Source organism: Scophthalmus maximus, chromosome 21 (assembly GCF_022379125.1).
Source record: "Scophthalmus maximus strain ysfricsl-2021 chromosome 21, ASM2237912v1, whole genome shotgun sequence".
In the NCBI taxonomy this organism is placed as follows: domain Eukaryota; kingdom Metazoa; phylum Chordata; class Actinopteri; order Pleuronectiformes; family Scophthalmidae; genus Scophthalmus; species Scophthalmus maximus.
In genome coordinates, this window is record NC_061535.1 from 14,210,794 (window position 1) to 14,225,713 (window position 14,920).

Below are 14,920 nucleotides of genomic sequence, written 5' to 3' on the forward strand. Positions count from 1 at the left end.
CGGATGTCATGAGTTTCTAAAAATTTAAACACAGAATCTTCGTTTGCTAGACGTTCAAACACGACAGGTCGCGGGAGCAACGAGTGGCATTATTTTAAAACTTGTTTCGACGTCGAATGAGTGTTTTCTCTGTGGGTTTTCATCAACATCACCCGTCTTCCCCCTTCACTGGTCTTAATTAACTCTGTAGAGATCCACATATCGTCTCATTAATGTATTCATGTGTTAGATAAACTATATAGAATATATAACCTCGTTAAAAATGCCATTAAAGTATTATTAGAATGCAGAAACAGACCGTGCGTTTAACGTCCTGAATGTGACCACATCCAATTCCAACTGGGTCAAGACGGCATCCAAACTCTGACAGAGACTTCTTCAATGAGACGGACGTTTGTGTGCTCGTCTGAAAAGGGTTTCGTCTCATCCCCGTTCCGTAAATTCATCTCTTTTGTGATTCCACACCAGATACACATCCCTCCCTCCCTCCCTCCCTCCCTCCCTCCATCATGTTTCTCATCCCTCTTTTCGCTGTCAAGTCTCTGTCCCTGCTCCCTTTTCTTTACATTCGCTGACCTCTGACATGTCATCATTCTTGCCTCGGCATTCATGATGGCGGCTGCACAAGATCGAGTGGCAGCCCCGAGCACAAATGTGTCCAGCGGGCAAAGTGTGAGTGGAGGGAGACGACCAGGCTTCCTCTTCTTCAGCCTCCGGAGTAAATAAATACACTGTGTCCGAGGCTCCCTCTCCAAAAGAGACCGCCTCCGCCGCAATCAACGCCGACTCCTGCCCCTCGCTATTCGCATCATTAGCAGTGGTAGGATTTTCCTTTCCGCCGGTCTCTCTACTACTTGTGTCTGCGTCGGGCTAATTATGTCCCAGTCCATCCATAAATTTGTCTTCGTCCGCGGCTTTGAGGAGTTTTGACACGGCAGCGGGGGCTGCGCCGGGATGAAAGAGCTCGGCGGACGGGCCGCTAAAATGTATCAGCAGGGGAGAGAGGACATTAGTCGTGAGGGAGGAAGCAAAACTAGCTTCTGCCTAAATGGATTTTCCTACTGAGCTTCCTCTTGTTTTGCGTCTTCGTCGAAAGAATTTTTCCTCCCGACTGTGGTGACCGAGACCAGAGTTCAAAAGAAATTTGCAGAAGTTAAATTTAGAAGGAGAGAGAGGGAGAGAGAGAGAGAGAGAGACACGACACTTTTGATTGGCGCCTGACGCGGTGTTGTGTTGTCACATCACTCCGTACACACCTCGAGAGGCCGCAGCTCAAGATGGTCTCATACACTGCATCTGTTAATTATGCAGCAGCACAGTACTGTATTCCCTCCTGCAGCCCCGCGGTGTGTGTGCGTGCGTGTGTGTGTGTGTGGCATTACTATTCACGAGACATAAAACCGCAGCAGCTCCCACGATGGAGGTGCCCAGCGGAAACCTGGGACCCGTGACGACGCATGTGAAAATGTCATGCCACTCGTTTTCCCCATCCCTCAACTCCCCTTTCCATCTATTCGCCTCCCCTCCCCAACTTCCCTCCCTCCCTCACGTCGACATACGCCATTCTTGTCCTCCCGTGTGCAACGCGGAGGATTCCGCCGTCACAGCGTCCTGGGAGAGAGGCTGTGAATAAGGAGTGGTGGGACCGAGGGAGCCGGGGAACGCAGCAGGTGGGAGCTATAAGGGGAAAGATCTTTATTCGGATCGCTGGTCGACATTAACGCGAGTGTGTGTGTGTGTGTGTGGTGTGTGTGTGCAAGCACGTGATCTTACTGTGGGTCTCCGGCGTAGCTGAGCTGCGCCGGGCGGATTCCAAAGTGAACGATGATGGGGAAGGTGATGACATCCGGGTTGAACTGCTCCCGGTCCAGTTGGTCGATACGCACGGAGCTGGGTTTCTAAGGGGAAGAAAAAATGAATCGTGTTACAGTATCAACACACGAGGTACCCGTCGATCAAACACGGATCGGAGAGCACAACAATGATCAATGTGACGTCGGGATGTGAAGTTGGCTTCTGACGCTCTTATCAGGGAAAGAGATTGACAAGCGACATGTACCCCGAATCACAGTTTAGCCTGTCGGGCATTTTTGCGACGGGGCTTACCTTGACATCGTCACCACCTGCACACAAACTTTGATTTTGAGAGCACAGAGGTGAGGAGGCGACTTTGATTCTGCCTTCACAGCATGCCGGGATTTACTCTCACTGCGTTACGCTGCATCTAGAGCTGCAACAGTTAATCGATCAATAATCCACGACTGAATTAATCGCCAACTATTTTGATAATCGATTAAACCTTTAACAAAAGGCTTAACTCTTTCATCTAATCTTCTCAAATGTGAATATTTTCTTGTATCTTTGCTCCTCTGTGACACTAAAATGAATATTTTTGGTGCGTGAACAAAACAAAACGTCGTCTCGGGGTTTTGGGAAACATAATCAACATTTTTCACCATTTTATGGACCAAGCAACTGATTGTTTAATCGAAAAATAATAGTTTTTCACCTGCAAACCATGTTGTTTGCACAAAGGGTTTAAGGGATTTGATTCTATATCGTGTTGTTCACCCTCTCTCATTGTACATGTTGTATTTACTTGAGTGTTTCTAACTCACAGACGGTGGATGGCTGGATCCAAGGGCAGTTTACAAATCTGAGGGCACCGACTGAGAATCCGCACATTCTGGTAACGTGTGTGAAACTGCGAGCTGGATCAGCGTCAACGCACTGGAGGTAATGAAAAAATAGCCACTTAACCACGAACAAACACAACGAAGACGAAAGTTCTGTTTTCGTAGAGTCCCTGTACGTGACCTTTTTAATAGACTGGGTTTTGACTGGCAGACTAATCTTTAACTTGCGTCGGGGGGATGGAAGAATATTACAAAGACCCGCCTACATGGGAAAAAACAAGACAGCCACAATTCAGTCCTGTCAGGAAGCGCAGTTGCCTCAATAACTCACCCACGCAGCCAAAGAGGTTATACAATCATATTCATTGTTCAACCTTTTTAGCTAGCGACGACATCTTCACCTTTTACCCACGACAACACAATCACTGTACGATTGTTTTTAAAAAATATGGGTCGAGACAGGGAAGGTTAACCAACTTCACTGTGACATAATAGCTTTCGTCCTCGGACGACGTTGCTGACAGCGAACGCCCTTGAGGGATAAAAGGTAAGGTCGCTGGGTGTCACAGGCAGTCGTGGGTCGGCGGCGACAAACGCCCTTGAAAGCAGCGGACGGGGCCACCCTTCCTGTCAAAGCGGAGGTCTTCCTCACCATGCCCGGGTTGGTGACAATCATGCCCTTGCACTCCTCGGCGTACTTCTGCCACTCCAGCTCCTCCCACTGCAGCATGTCGGCGATCTCCTCCTCCGGGACCAGGGGCTTGCTGCTGCGCAGCAGGTAGAGCAGCACCTGGTGCATGGACAGCACCTCCTTCCCTCCATCTGAGACACACAGTCATGAACACACACAGTTATATTACACAACCAGAAAACAGCATGCACGCACGCACACGCACACACACACACACACACACACACACACACACACACACACACACACACACACACACACACACACACACACACACACACACACTAATTGACAAGGACAAGTCTTCATAGCTGCAGGAGCGGTGACTTCTCCCCAGCTTTCTTTCTTTCTTTCTTTCTTTCTCTTGCTCAAAACATCAACATTCATGTCTTTGTTTCCATAAAAAATTAAACTCTAACTCCGCCAACTCTCCAGCTTTGGAGCCGACGCGTTGCAGCGGCTATTGTTTAGGAAACGCACACAGGTGAACAACACAACGACACGCTCAACGATTAACATTCAAGTCTGGGTTTTGGGATTCGGCAGAAAACCAAGCATACTCACACACACACATTTGTAATCTCCCGAGTCAAACGGACTCAGTTTAACAGACACTCATGCAAAATTGAGTGACCTCCATTTACGTGTGTTCACATGAAGAGACACGGGAAAAAGAAAAAGTCCTGGAAATGCATTAAGACAGAAACACACACACACACACACACACACACACACACACACACACACACACACACACACACACACACACACACACACACACACACACACACACAGTTACTTTCAAACCCACCATCAAATCCCTCTCTCCCTCTCTCTCTCCCTGTCCCCATCACTCCCTCTTTCTCTCCCTCCCTCCCTCCCTCTTTCTCTCTCTCGCTCCCTCTCTCTCATTCCCTCCCTCTCTCTCTCCCTCTCCCCCCTCTCTCTGTTTCCCTCTCTCTCTCCTCTCTCTTCCCAGATCACATCACAAACTCTGAATTGGACAGTTGGGATTGTTGTTTTTTTTGTGGGTGCTTTCATAAAAAAAGAAAGAGGCAGATACGTGTTTGTAGAGGACCAAATTGGAAGTGCTGGGAGAGAAATTGTTTTTTGATGGAAGAAGGTGTAGGTGGCTCGGCTGTCAAAACAATAAACTGCGACGGTGTCGTAGTGCAGCAGCACCATCTTGTGTATGGAAGATGAACACCACGCAGCTCAGGCTTCTGTCAGAGCATCTCCCCAGATATCCGCATCAGATGTTCGGAGCAGAGACTCCACAGCATGTTTTAACTATTAAAGAACTATGCTGCCGCCGACCACCAGAGGGAGACAACGACAGCAGTGCAGGTTGTTGAAGAGTCTCACCAGGTAAAAATCGTACGAAGCGGGGCATGAAATGGAACTGCTGGCATCCCGTCGTCTCCGTGTCGAACTCAGGACCTGTTGGGCAGAAGAGAACATTACAAAAAATGAAATCCACCATCGCTTTTCAAAACACAGGTTTAAGATTTGGAGTGTAAAGGTTTCGACCGGAAACTGTGACTGCAAACTTGTCTTGTAATATAGTCAGACCTTTATCTAAGTTAGAGTAACGAACAAACTCACACTGAACACATATGTTGTTTGGGAAAAAATATGTCAAATGAGAAAACTTTTCTAGCCACTGTAGCGTTTTAGGAAAATGATGATATATGTTATATATATGTCAAAATAATGTATACAGGTCTGGATTCATAATATTTTCCCACAGAAAACAAGACACGTGACCCATGCCTGAGCTGGAGAAAACCCGGCTGGACGATTTAAGGGAAGTTATTTTCAAAATGATTTGGTGTTTCTGTGTGAGAGCGCCGCTTCCTACTTTTCAGGTTCCAGTCGTACAGCTCGAGAACGTCCTGGAACAAGTAGCCGGCGAACAGCTCCAGGCCTCGGACGCAGTAGTTCTGGACTCGGGAGACACAGGACAAGTGTGAGCGTTACAGTGCAAGCAGCTTTAAGACGTAGATATGACATGATATAAGTAAATCCAGTTCTTCTATCGTCATCACATAAGCCACCTTATCGATGTCATCAAAGAATCTTAAAAAAAAAACAAAAGGGGGGATTAGCACCTTGGCTGGGCCGGGGGCACTGAGGTGTGAGGGTGACATGTGGCTCAGCTCTGAGACGTTTGAGAAAAAAAAAAATAAAGAAACAAAAGGGGGAGAGAGAGAGAGAGAGGGAGAGAGAGAGAGAGAGAGAGAGAGAGAGAGAGAGAGAGAGAGAGAGCCGGGGGAGATAAAGTGGGTTTTTACTGACCTCGGGTGTCATCTCCTCTATGAAGTGAATGGTGTAATCTATGTTGAAGCGGATCACACGGCACAATGGGATCTGTGATGATGAAAAGGGGAGCGAGGGGACGGGGAGAAGAAAGGACGGGCCGACTCATTACCGTGGCGTTAGGTAGAGGTTACAGCCTTTCAGGGGAAAACTCATTAAAAACTCATCTCTGCTGTGACGGAGGAGGAGGAGGAGCTCGTAGGGTGGCGTCTTCACACAACCACGTATAGAAAAACGTAATGTACGCTCACTGTACAAACACTCCCATGCCTCCCATACACACAGACAGACGAGCACCTGGCTCTTGAAAAATTAGGTAAGTGGAATCTCGCTAAACAGATAAGCCTGCTCCTCTTCTGTGTTTAATCTCCCTAGTTACACGCTCTTTGTTGTCGGAGCGCCGGGGGTCCATTTTAAGGGATTAACCTGCGAGTCACATTCATTCCCGCCCGTCCCGGCAGCTAACTAGCACGGGTGGGGAGGGGGCTGCTAATATCGCCACGCTCCGAGGTTCCTAATCCCCCCACCACGCCGCCGCCGCAGCCACAAAGCGTTTACCCCCGGCTTTTAACAAGGGCCCGCTTAAATTATCCAGTTCAAATCATTCCTTTAATCCTCGGAGCTCTTTTCAGACGAGGGCCGGAGATTGACCGAGTGGTTTATTATTCAAACATGCAGGAAAAACATACAGGTGTGTGTAGACTCTGAGTGTGTGCGCATGTGCGCGTGTGTGTGTGTGTGTGTGTGTGTATGTGTGTCTGGACCATTTTAAAGAAGCAGGGTTTTGCTCGTGTCTCCGTCGATTTCTCACGTCCTTTGAACTTGCTTTTTTAAAATCACGACCTCAGGAATGTTTTTCACAGTCTGGGTCTTCAAACGTCTCCGCGGTCAAGGTCAGCGGGGCGACACTGGAGAACTTCTGTCTGGGGCTACAAAGACGAGGCGAAGCCAAAAGACCATTTGAAGATATTTTTTATAAGGAGAGTTAAAGGATTTTCTTTTTTCCCCTAGTATACTTTAGTAGATATAGATAGATATAGATAATAAATATAATTTAGTTTTTTTTTTAACTAAATTATATCTGGAATCTTTTTTATGACATGTACATATCTATATGATGAATGTATTTGAATTATTTGTTGGGCATTGTTTTGAATTAACAAGGAATAAGTGCCGTCAGTCACTTTTAATCATAATGACTGAACGTTAGCCTCTGATGCGAGAAAAAATATCATATCAAATCAAAATTGAAGGTTTTCGAACAGACCAGAAGAGGTTGGTCCCGCTCCGGATCAAACCAAACCATGGTTTGAATCGTTAGCAGTGTGAAAACTATTTCTGGGGAATTATCTTCGGACTTTCATACCAATTACAGGAAGTTGAGGCAGCGAGGTATCATAGAAGAAGAATGGTGATGGTGAAAAATCCTATTTTTATCAAAAGTTTTTGTTTCATCTTTAAGACAAATAAACTCAAACACACGACATGAAAGGAACAATAAACTACATCTAATATATATTTGTTTTGTAAAAGAAAAAATTGGTGACGTGACACCCACTTCCTTTCAAAAAATCTGAGCGTGTGCTGGTGTAATATTCCTGGCTGAATGACTTACGCTCGTGAGCGGAGTGTGGGAGAAGAGAGAGAAGCCTTCGAACAGATACTCGTGGTCATCGTACTCGATCACCGTCGGCCTGTCCGTCTGGAAACAGGAAACAGGAAGTCACACAAGCGCAGAACGTGACAACACACACGTCAGCTGAATGAATAACAATTCTTAAGTTATGATAAAAATGGCAACAACAACAAAAAATAGACAAATTCCTACCAGGAAGTTAGTGGGAGGAGACACGGTGATCCTGTAGTGGAACAGTTTCCCTGAGTTGTTGTTCATCAACCGACACTGTTTCACAGACTGAAGGAGACAAAACACAATGTCACACACATTATCACATGTATGTTCACTTCGTTCTAACTGGAGCCAATTAGGATTCAAGAGATCAAGAAATTCAAATCGATAACTCGCATTTTTCCTGAGACAACTTTTTTCATTTTCAAATAATAATTAATATCTTGTCTACGAAAAATAATCAGAGAAAGCAGAAGATGGCCATTTTATTTCTCCTGTTTGTCCAACCAACATCCCAAAAACAAAATATGATCACTCAACGAAAAACTGAAAACACATTCTTAAATCTCACAATGAAGAAGTTGGGACAAAAGAATATTTTGCTTTTGATTTATCATAAAAATAGTCAATGATTAATTTTCTGTTTTGATGGATCATCATCAAATCAAGTTTTTTTTAAATTTGACTGAAAAAAATATGATGAATTCAGTTCTGCTGAGGAATTTTGTCAAGTATTGAAGTATCAACTGCTGGTCCGGTTCACTTTCCCACGCAAATAGATTTTTCCAAGACTTATAATCTACAGTGAGTGCAGAGAACACGTTCAGCGCCGACTAGAACAACATCTCCTTCAAGGTTACGAACGAAGGAGATTTATTCACGGCGCATCGTACCTCCTCCCCCGGGTAGATGCTGTGGCGGATCCCTGTACGTCTGGCCTTGGCACTGCACTTACACAAGGGGCCATCATTCATCTGGACACAGAGAGAGGAGAATATACGTAAATCAGACACACACACACCGCTCCGAAAAACATTTTACATCTCTGAACTGCACGGCGCTGACCTTTACCTCTCCTCTGGTGGAGCTCGGAGTTTCGTTTTGTTTTTCTTCCTTTTTGTGATGAGCGTGTCAGGCGGCAGCGGTGAAGGCAAACCGACACGAAGGTCTCGACTCTACGACTGCGTCTTAAACTTTATCGACAGTGATGTTTTTATTCAGGTTCTGAACTTTGCAAGAGCCGGAAATCAAGTTCATTTAAAGCCTCGACTACTTGCCTCTTCTGCGGAGGTTTTATTTACTAGAAGGATTTCTAAATCTGCTCTTGCATATATTTTTGTAACTGCACTAAATGTTTGAAGTTTTATATCCTGATATTCCTGACTGACATGTTCTCGTCCTGGGGCAGTTTGTCTTCTCGTACACCTTCGTGCTCCAACAGTAAATGAGAGAATGTAATTTCACCAGATGACAGATTTTTTTTGCATTATTAAATATTCAGGAAAACTTCTGGGATCTTGTTTTTTGTTTCCAAATCATGTCCGTTTGGAGTTTTAGGGACGTGACAGATATGTTCTGCACACACAAGTTTGTAAACGTTCCAAAAATTCAATAAATGAAGTATGTGAATAATTTCCCAGCTTTTATTTGAACTGTTTGTCAGTGAGTTTCCCTGTTTTATTTTCAAGCACTTTCCAGGTCCATTCTCAAGCTTTTCCAGCACCTTACATTTGTGGTAAATTACATATTTTCCACAAATATATACAAAAATTATTATTTCACTTTTTTTATGGTATTATGCTGTAAACAACCAATTGTGTTCCATAACACAAGATGGATAAGAAATTGAAGGACAACAAAAAAAATTCTAAATTCTACCTCTCATGTGCCTTTTCAAGCACTTCAAATGAAATTCAAGCACTTTTCAAACCTCGAAAACACAACATTACATTCAAGCATTTTCAAGGATTTCAGGCACTCGTATGAGCGCTGCATTTTTAACACAGAAAACAGAAAACAAACAAAAAAGTAAGAAATTTAAAAATCTTCCAATATAATCTGGTTGACAAACTAAGAAAGTCAAATGTTACATGTTGTTTTTAATGGAATCGAACCCTGACCTTCTGTCTATGGGTGATTTGTAAAAACTCATTTTAAGGTTTTGATGTCATGTCTTTCGGTTCTCTGGTCACTGTTTGCCAACCGTTGCCTTAGAATATGATTTTGCGATAGTTGCTTCGGGAATGATTTTGGTTTTAATACTTTGTCAGCCGTGTGTTTATAATCACAGGAGATTAAAGACGAACCGACCTGTCCTGCGTCGTTGTACCACAGCTCCTCGTGCAGCCGGTCGGGATGAGCCTTCTTCCTCTTGATCTCGGCGATGACGTCGAACACATCCGAGTCGGAGCTGCTGGAGCAGGTGCTCCCTTCGCCGTCCGACTCGCAGTCCGACTCGCTGCTGCTGCCGTCTGAAATGACAAAAAGATCGGTCGAGTGGTTAAGCTCCTCTTTGCTCAGCGGTGCCCTCCCACAGTATCGTACAACGTGAGGTCGAGGGAAAGTAATCTGTCAGAACGCTTTCAGACTCTGTGTTTGCCTGCTGCTGCTGCAGCTGTAGCTCCCAGAACTACCCCCACCTGGATCATCGTCCAGCTTGGTCTTGGGCGGGTCCCATTTGGGTCGCACAGCCTTGGCTCGCTCCTGTCTCCTGCCCAGCTCCTCCTCAAAACGCTCGTAGAGGTCCCGCAGTTTACTGGTCCCCACGACGGTGGAATCTCCCTGGAACAGACAAAATTAACAATAAGATATATATGAAATTACACCGTCAGGGTCTAAAAAACAATCGGCCAATAACCTTTTGAAGATCTAAGAAGAAGCTACAGTAAGTAACGCCTACAAGTAGCTCCCCCCCCGTCACCACAGAGACGACAGAGACATGACAGTCAAACATCTGTCCACAGAAGGGCAGAGAAATAAAGTTGGGCTCCATCTTGACATTTACAAGGTCAGGTCTGTGCCAGAATGTGAAATTCGTGCGGAGAACATGACGGAGGACAGCGAGAAGCGAACAATCAAGAGACTACAGGTAAAGGTCAGAGTCTTAAGAAAAGATAAACGAGTCGAAAAAAGATCCGGAGACGTCAGACTAAGCCCACAAGGGGTCGCCTGAGGCGTCACTTGAGCACTCGTTATCAACTGAACGGCTGAAAACTAATCCAACTTCATGGTAGACACCATCGTAGAAAGAAATAAAAATGGGGGACGCTAGATTAGGAAGGTTTTTTAATGACTTACAACACACTACAGGCAATAGTATTTGATCAAAAATGAAACATTACAATAGACAATGAGACTCAGAGCAAAGAGCCGGCAGTACCACTTGGTCCATGGGGTCGCTGGAGTAGTAGTTCTCGGCGTGGGTGCAGCGGATCCAGGCGGGTTTCAGCAGCTCGTCCTCCTCCTTCTCTTCATCACCCTTCTCCTTCTCCTTTTCTCGCTCTCGGTCCCGTTCCCTTTCCCGTTCCCTCTCTCGCTCTCGGTCCCGGTCGCCGAAGGCGGACTCCTCGGACTCTCGGCTCCGGACGGACGAGTAGCCGCGCTCCCTGCTCGGGCCGGAGGAGCCCTCCGACCTCCTGTCGCGCTCGTCTTCCCAGCGGCCGCGTTTCCTGTCTCGACTCGTGGACCGACTACAAACGACACAAAAAAAATCAAATCCAATTTAAAACAGTATATTCAAATATAGGTAAATAGATTAGTACATGTGAGCAAACAAAAAAATTAAAAGATACAAGGATACGACATCAGATTTGTCAGTTTACCTCCGAGGCCTCTTCCTGTGCCTGTCGGGCGACTGGGATCTCAGACTCTCTCTGTGACGATGCCTCTCTCTGTGAACAAACAAACAGAGTGTTGAGGGGGGATAAACAAAATTATAATTTCACAGATTGATAACACGGAGGAGAGTGTTGTTGTCTGTGTACCGGCTGCGATCCCTGCTCCTGTGTCTGGGGGGAGTCCTGCCGCCTCGGTCGTAGTCAGACCTGTACCTCCCGCCCTCCGGCGCCTTGCCTCGCTTGTCTGGACTCCTGCCGCGGTCTTTCCTCTCTCCGGGAAACTCCATCTTGTGCCTATCGCCGTGGCCGCCGTAGCCGTAGCCCTTCTGCCTATGGTCATCGTGGCGATAGCCTCGCTCTGGAGACCTCCTGTTGTCCTGGGGTTTGTCGTACTTGTACTGGCCCCCGTGCCTGAAGCCCTGGTCGGGTTTGAATGAGCTCGGGCTCTGCGAGTAGCCAGGACTGAAGGTGGGAGGCGGGAAGGGTGGGTGGGGAGGATGGGGGTAGTTCATAGGGTACGGAGGGTGGTAGCCCATGGACTGAGAAGCCATGGGGTGAGGCATGGACGGGTGTGGTAGCGGCGGTGGGGCCACAGGTGGCATCATGTAAGGGTGGTAGGTGTTCTGAGCAGAGACCTGGGACCCTGGTGTCGGACCCCCGGTGGAGCTGGGCAGGGGAGGAGGTGGAAAGTTGGGCGGAGGTTCTAGGAAGCCCTGGCGGACCGGCGGCTTGGGAAAAGGTGGCCGCGCTGGACACTGGTTGTGAGAACCAGGAGTCTGGGATTGCGCCAGAGGATGGAACGGCCTGAAGTCAGAGGAGTGTGGCGGCATGTAGCTGCTGCTTCCGTGGTAGCCCGAGCTGGGAGGAGCCTGGGGGTCGTAGTGGTACGGGGGCGCTGGAGGCTGCGGTGGGGGTGGCCGCATGTTGGCGGGGCGGTAGCTCTGAGGGGCGCCGTGCTGGCCAGGGGGCATTCCTCCCCTCGGACCCCCACGATCCTGATGGAAAGACATGACTGGAGGACGAGACAGAAAAAAAATAATAAATAAAGTTAAAAAGGAAACACAGTTGTTAGTTATCGTGTCTAGATACTCGGTTTCGACTGAAGACAAGTGCTGCACTAATAAAGTGTATCATTTATTTATGTGATGTTTTTAAGAGGCGCCCGTTCCTTGGATACATTCTACAGCTCAACTTGTTATTTTAGTGTTGTTCTTTTATTTTATTTGGTCTCGTGTCTGTAGTTGAAGGATGTTCTCGTGTATTTCGTGTTGTGACAAGATACATGTCACCATCTTTAGCTTCGTGCAGCAATAATAGATAATCGTTTGCTTCATGAGCTGAACCAGCGCCACCAGAAACAACACGCATTTCAGTCGGGACAGTAACGTAAAGCAGCCGAGGAATTATTACTGTTAAAAGACCAAGTATTATTATCAAAAAAATATTTTTTTACGTATTTTTGTTCCAGTTAGCATCTGCAGCTAGGTTGAGCTCCACTAAGCTAGCCGGGTAACATGTTAGCAAGCTAGCTAGCACATCTTGCCTGGATACGAGCGGAGGAAGTTACGGTGGAAAATAATAAACTAAGCAAAGAACAAGTAGCGGGACGCTGCGTCTTCTCCACCGGCTCAAACACGAACAACCACGCGGGTCCAAAGTGCGTGAAAGTCGCTTAATTTACTAGATGCTCTGCGCGGAACAATGAGTTACCTTGGTGGGTATCACGCTTTCCGAGGAGCCGTGTTTCCGGTCGGAACGGTTAGCGGCAGGACACAGGGATTGACCAATCCCATCCGGGGGAGTTAGTCGTTGGCCAATGAGAGGCTGTGGATTTGTTTCTCGCCGGGTTGTTCCTCAGTGTGGCACATAAACAAAACCGCTTTTTGACATGAATAAAGTCAGGCATGAGAATCTTGACGCATATTCCACTGAACAATTTCATGAAAATATATATATTAATATATGTGAATTTTACTATTAACAGAGAAATAAACACCTGGCAATTAATATTTGTCATGTGTGAATTTGATTTCAGATTAAGTCCCTTTAGGATTCGGTATGCTGTAATGTGTAAAAATAAAGAATATATGGGGTGTTTTTTTTTGTTATTTTCAATATGTACCAAGTGTAAAATGGTTTATTTAATAATTAGTGATCAAAGATTGCTAAGTGTCATAAATCAATACATGCATCCTCACATTTGATCCAGTGTTTTGGTTTTGAAATCACAATGTAATATACAACTTTTTTTTAATGGCAAGTACTAATTCCATGTTCGAATTCTTTTTTTTTTTTAACTCAACACACTTTTGTGAAATAAAACAAATCAATGGTTGTTTTTTTTAAAGAAGAAATAAGAAAATTTACAACAAAGTGCACTTATGCCACATATCCACTAGAGGGTAGTAGAGTTTTTTATAACGAACCACGGTGAATTGGTGCAACATTACCATGGAAACACATCACATACTCATTCATTTGTAGAATGAATGAGTAGGCAGCAAGCAGCAGCAGCAGCACAGATTCATTTATTTCTTGAGGCTAAACTCTTGAATTCTTAAGGAAGCTGGGGAACATTCTGGTGTTCATCATGCAACTTCTCCGGCATTATTCTGATCGGGGAAACCAATTAGACCTCATCTCCGCATTGAGCCGACCGCCTCTCCGGAGACGGTTGGTCATGACTCGTGGCGCGGTGCCCATTTGTTAACCACAGTGTGTGGTATCATTGCTGATCTCTGTCTCTCCGTTGTGCTGTTGTGCACTGCAGGTCAAGGCCCACACACAAACATTGTGTACTGACAACTAATCACATAACTTGGGAAATCACATACATTAGAAGGCTATTTAAACTATGTGGACTCCACTGTCCACTTATTTTTAATTGTGTTTTGGTCATGGAAGAGTTTGAGATGCACAAGCCGGATAACAACGGTGCCTCTTTCAACAGCAACAAGGTGAACCGGAATGCCCTCGAGGGCTGCAGGTAGCTATTATTTCATTACTGATAAATCTGCTGATCATTAATTTTGAAACGATTAAATTAAATGTTCGTATGTATGGTGAGGAGGGGGAAAAAATCAAATTCCTCAAAGCCCAAGAAGACAAATCTTGAAATTTCTAAGCAATTTGCTCTGGTGTCTACAAACTTCTGGTCAGGTAGCAGCCTTGACAGACATTTATCTGACATTTGACGTTCACAAATCTCATGTTGAAATGCTTACAGTATGCATGCATATGTATGCAAACATATGCATGCATATGCTGTATACCAGAATCTTAAGTTCCTAGTTTTATAATGACGACAAGTGGCCACACACTTTTGTCCGCGTGTCAAGTTTGTACTTTTTTCGCAAACTACTGAACATTAGACATTAAAACCACAGATTCTCCCTTTAACAAGACTGAGCTGATCAATCTGTGTTCGATTCCGTCTCAAGAGCAAAAACAAACCAAACACATCATTTGTCTTCTACTTGCCAGTGTTGTGTGTGTTTTTGTGTGTGTTGTGTGTTTCCACCATAATAAATAACAAACATAAACACTATGAGGTGTCAAGGAACAGATTTTTATCAATCTTATTGGTTCTCCTCTGACACGGCTGCTGGTCAGGTGCATTATTGTTCACGTCAGGTCGCTTCAGGTGCATTAATATTCTCCGTGTTTGTGCCAACTGTGTGTCCCCCCCCCCCCCCCGTTCTGATAACAGGCATGTCCTTCACTCCACGTGTTCTCAAAGACTCAGAAAAAAAAGAAAGAAAAGACTTTTTACTATGTGATCATGCACTGGCCCCCGTGACACATACGT

The 14,920-nt window shown here is 45.6% G+C and overlaps 1 protein-coding gene across 6 annotated transcripts in view; it reads right to left on the reverse strand.

Annotated features, from left to right (window-relative positions):
* drosha (drosha ribonuclease III) overlaps window positions 1–14,920 on the reverse strand; it is a 184,386-nt gene that overhangs the window by 60,104 nt on the left and 109,362 nt on the right. For 3 of the 6 annotated variants that reach the window (XM_035618640.2, XM_047329704.1, XM_047329705.1), the window contains exons 6-18: window positions 11,260–12,124; window positions 11,098–11,166; window positions 10,656–10,965; window positions 9,916–10,057; window positions 9,587–9,747; window positions 8,170–8,250; window positions 7,475–7,561; window positions 7,262–7,348; window positions 5,626–5,697; window positions 5,189–5,270; window positions 4,693–4,767; window positions 3,289–3,458; window positions 1,774–1,898 (exon numbers count right to left, since the gene is read on the reverse strand). In XM_035618640.2, the coding sequence (XP_035474533.2) occupies window positions 1,774–1,898; window positions 3,289–3,458; window positions 4,693–4,767; window positions 5,189–5,270; window positions 5,626–5,697; window positions 7,262–7,348; window positions 7,475–7,561; window positions 8,170–8,250; window positions 9,587–9,747; window positions 9,916–10,057; window positions 10,656–10,965; window positions 11,098–11,166; window positions 11,260–12,122 (2,324 nt within the window). In that variant the 5' untranslated portion in view covers window positions 12,123–12,124. Of the gene's footprint in view, window positions 1–1,773; window positions 1,899–3,288; window positions 3,459–4,692; window positions 4,768–5,188; window positions 5,271–5,625; window positions 5,698–7,261; window positions 7,349–7,474; window positions 7,562–8,169; window positions 8,251–9,586; window positions 9,748–9,915; window positions 10,058–10,655; window positions 10,966–11,097; window positions 11,167–11,259; window positions 12,125–12,565; window positions 12,603–12,655; window positions 12,795–12,822; window positions 12,965–14,920 lie in introns of those variants that run through there. The other 3 variants (XM_035618639.2, XM_035618641.2, XM_035618638.2) reach the window with 3 other exon arrangements.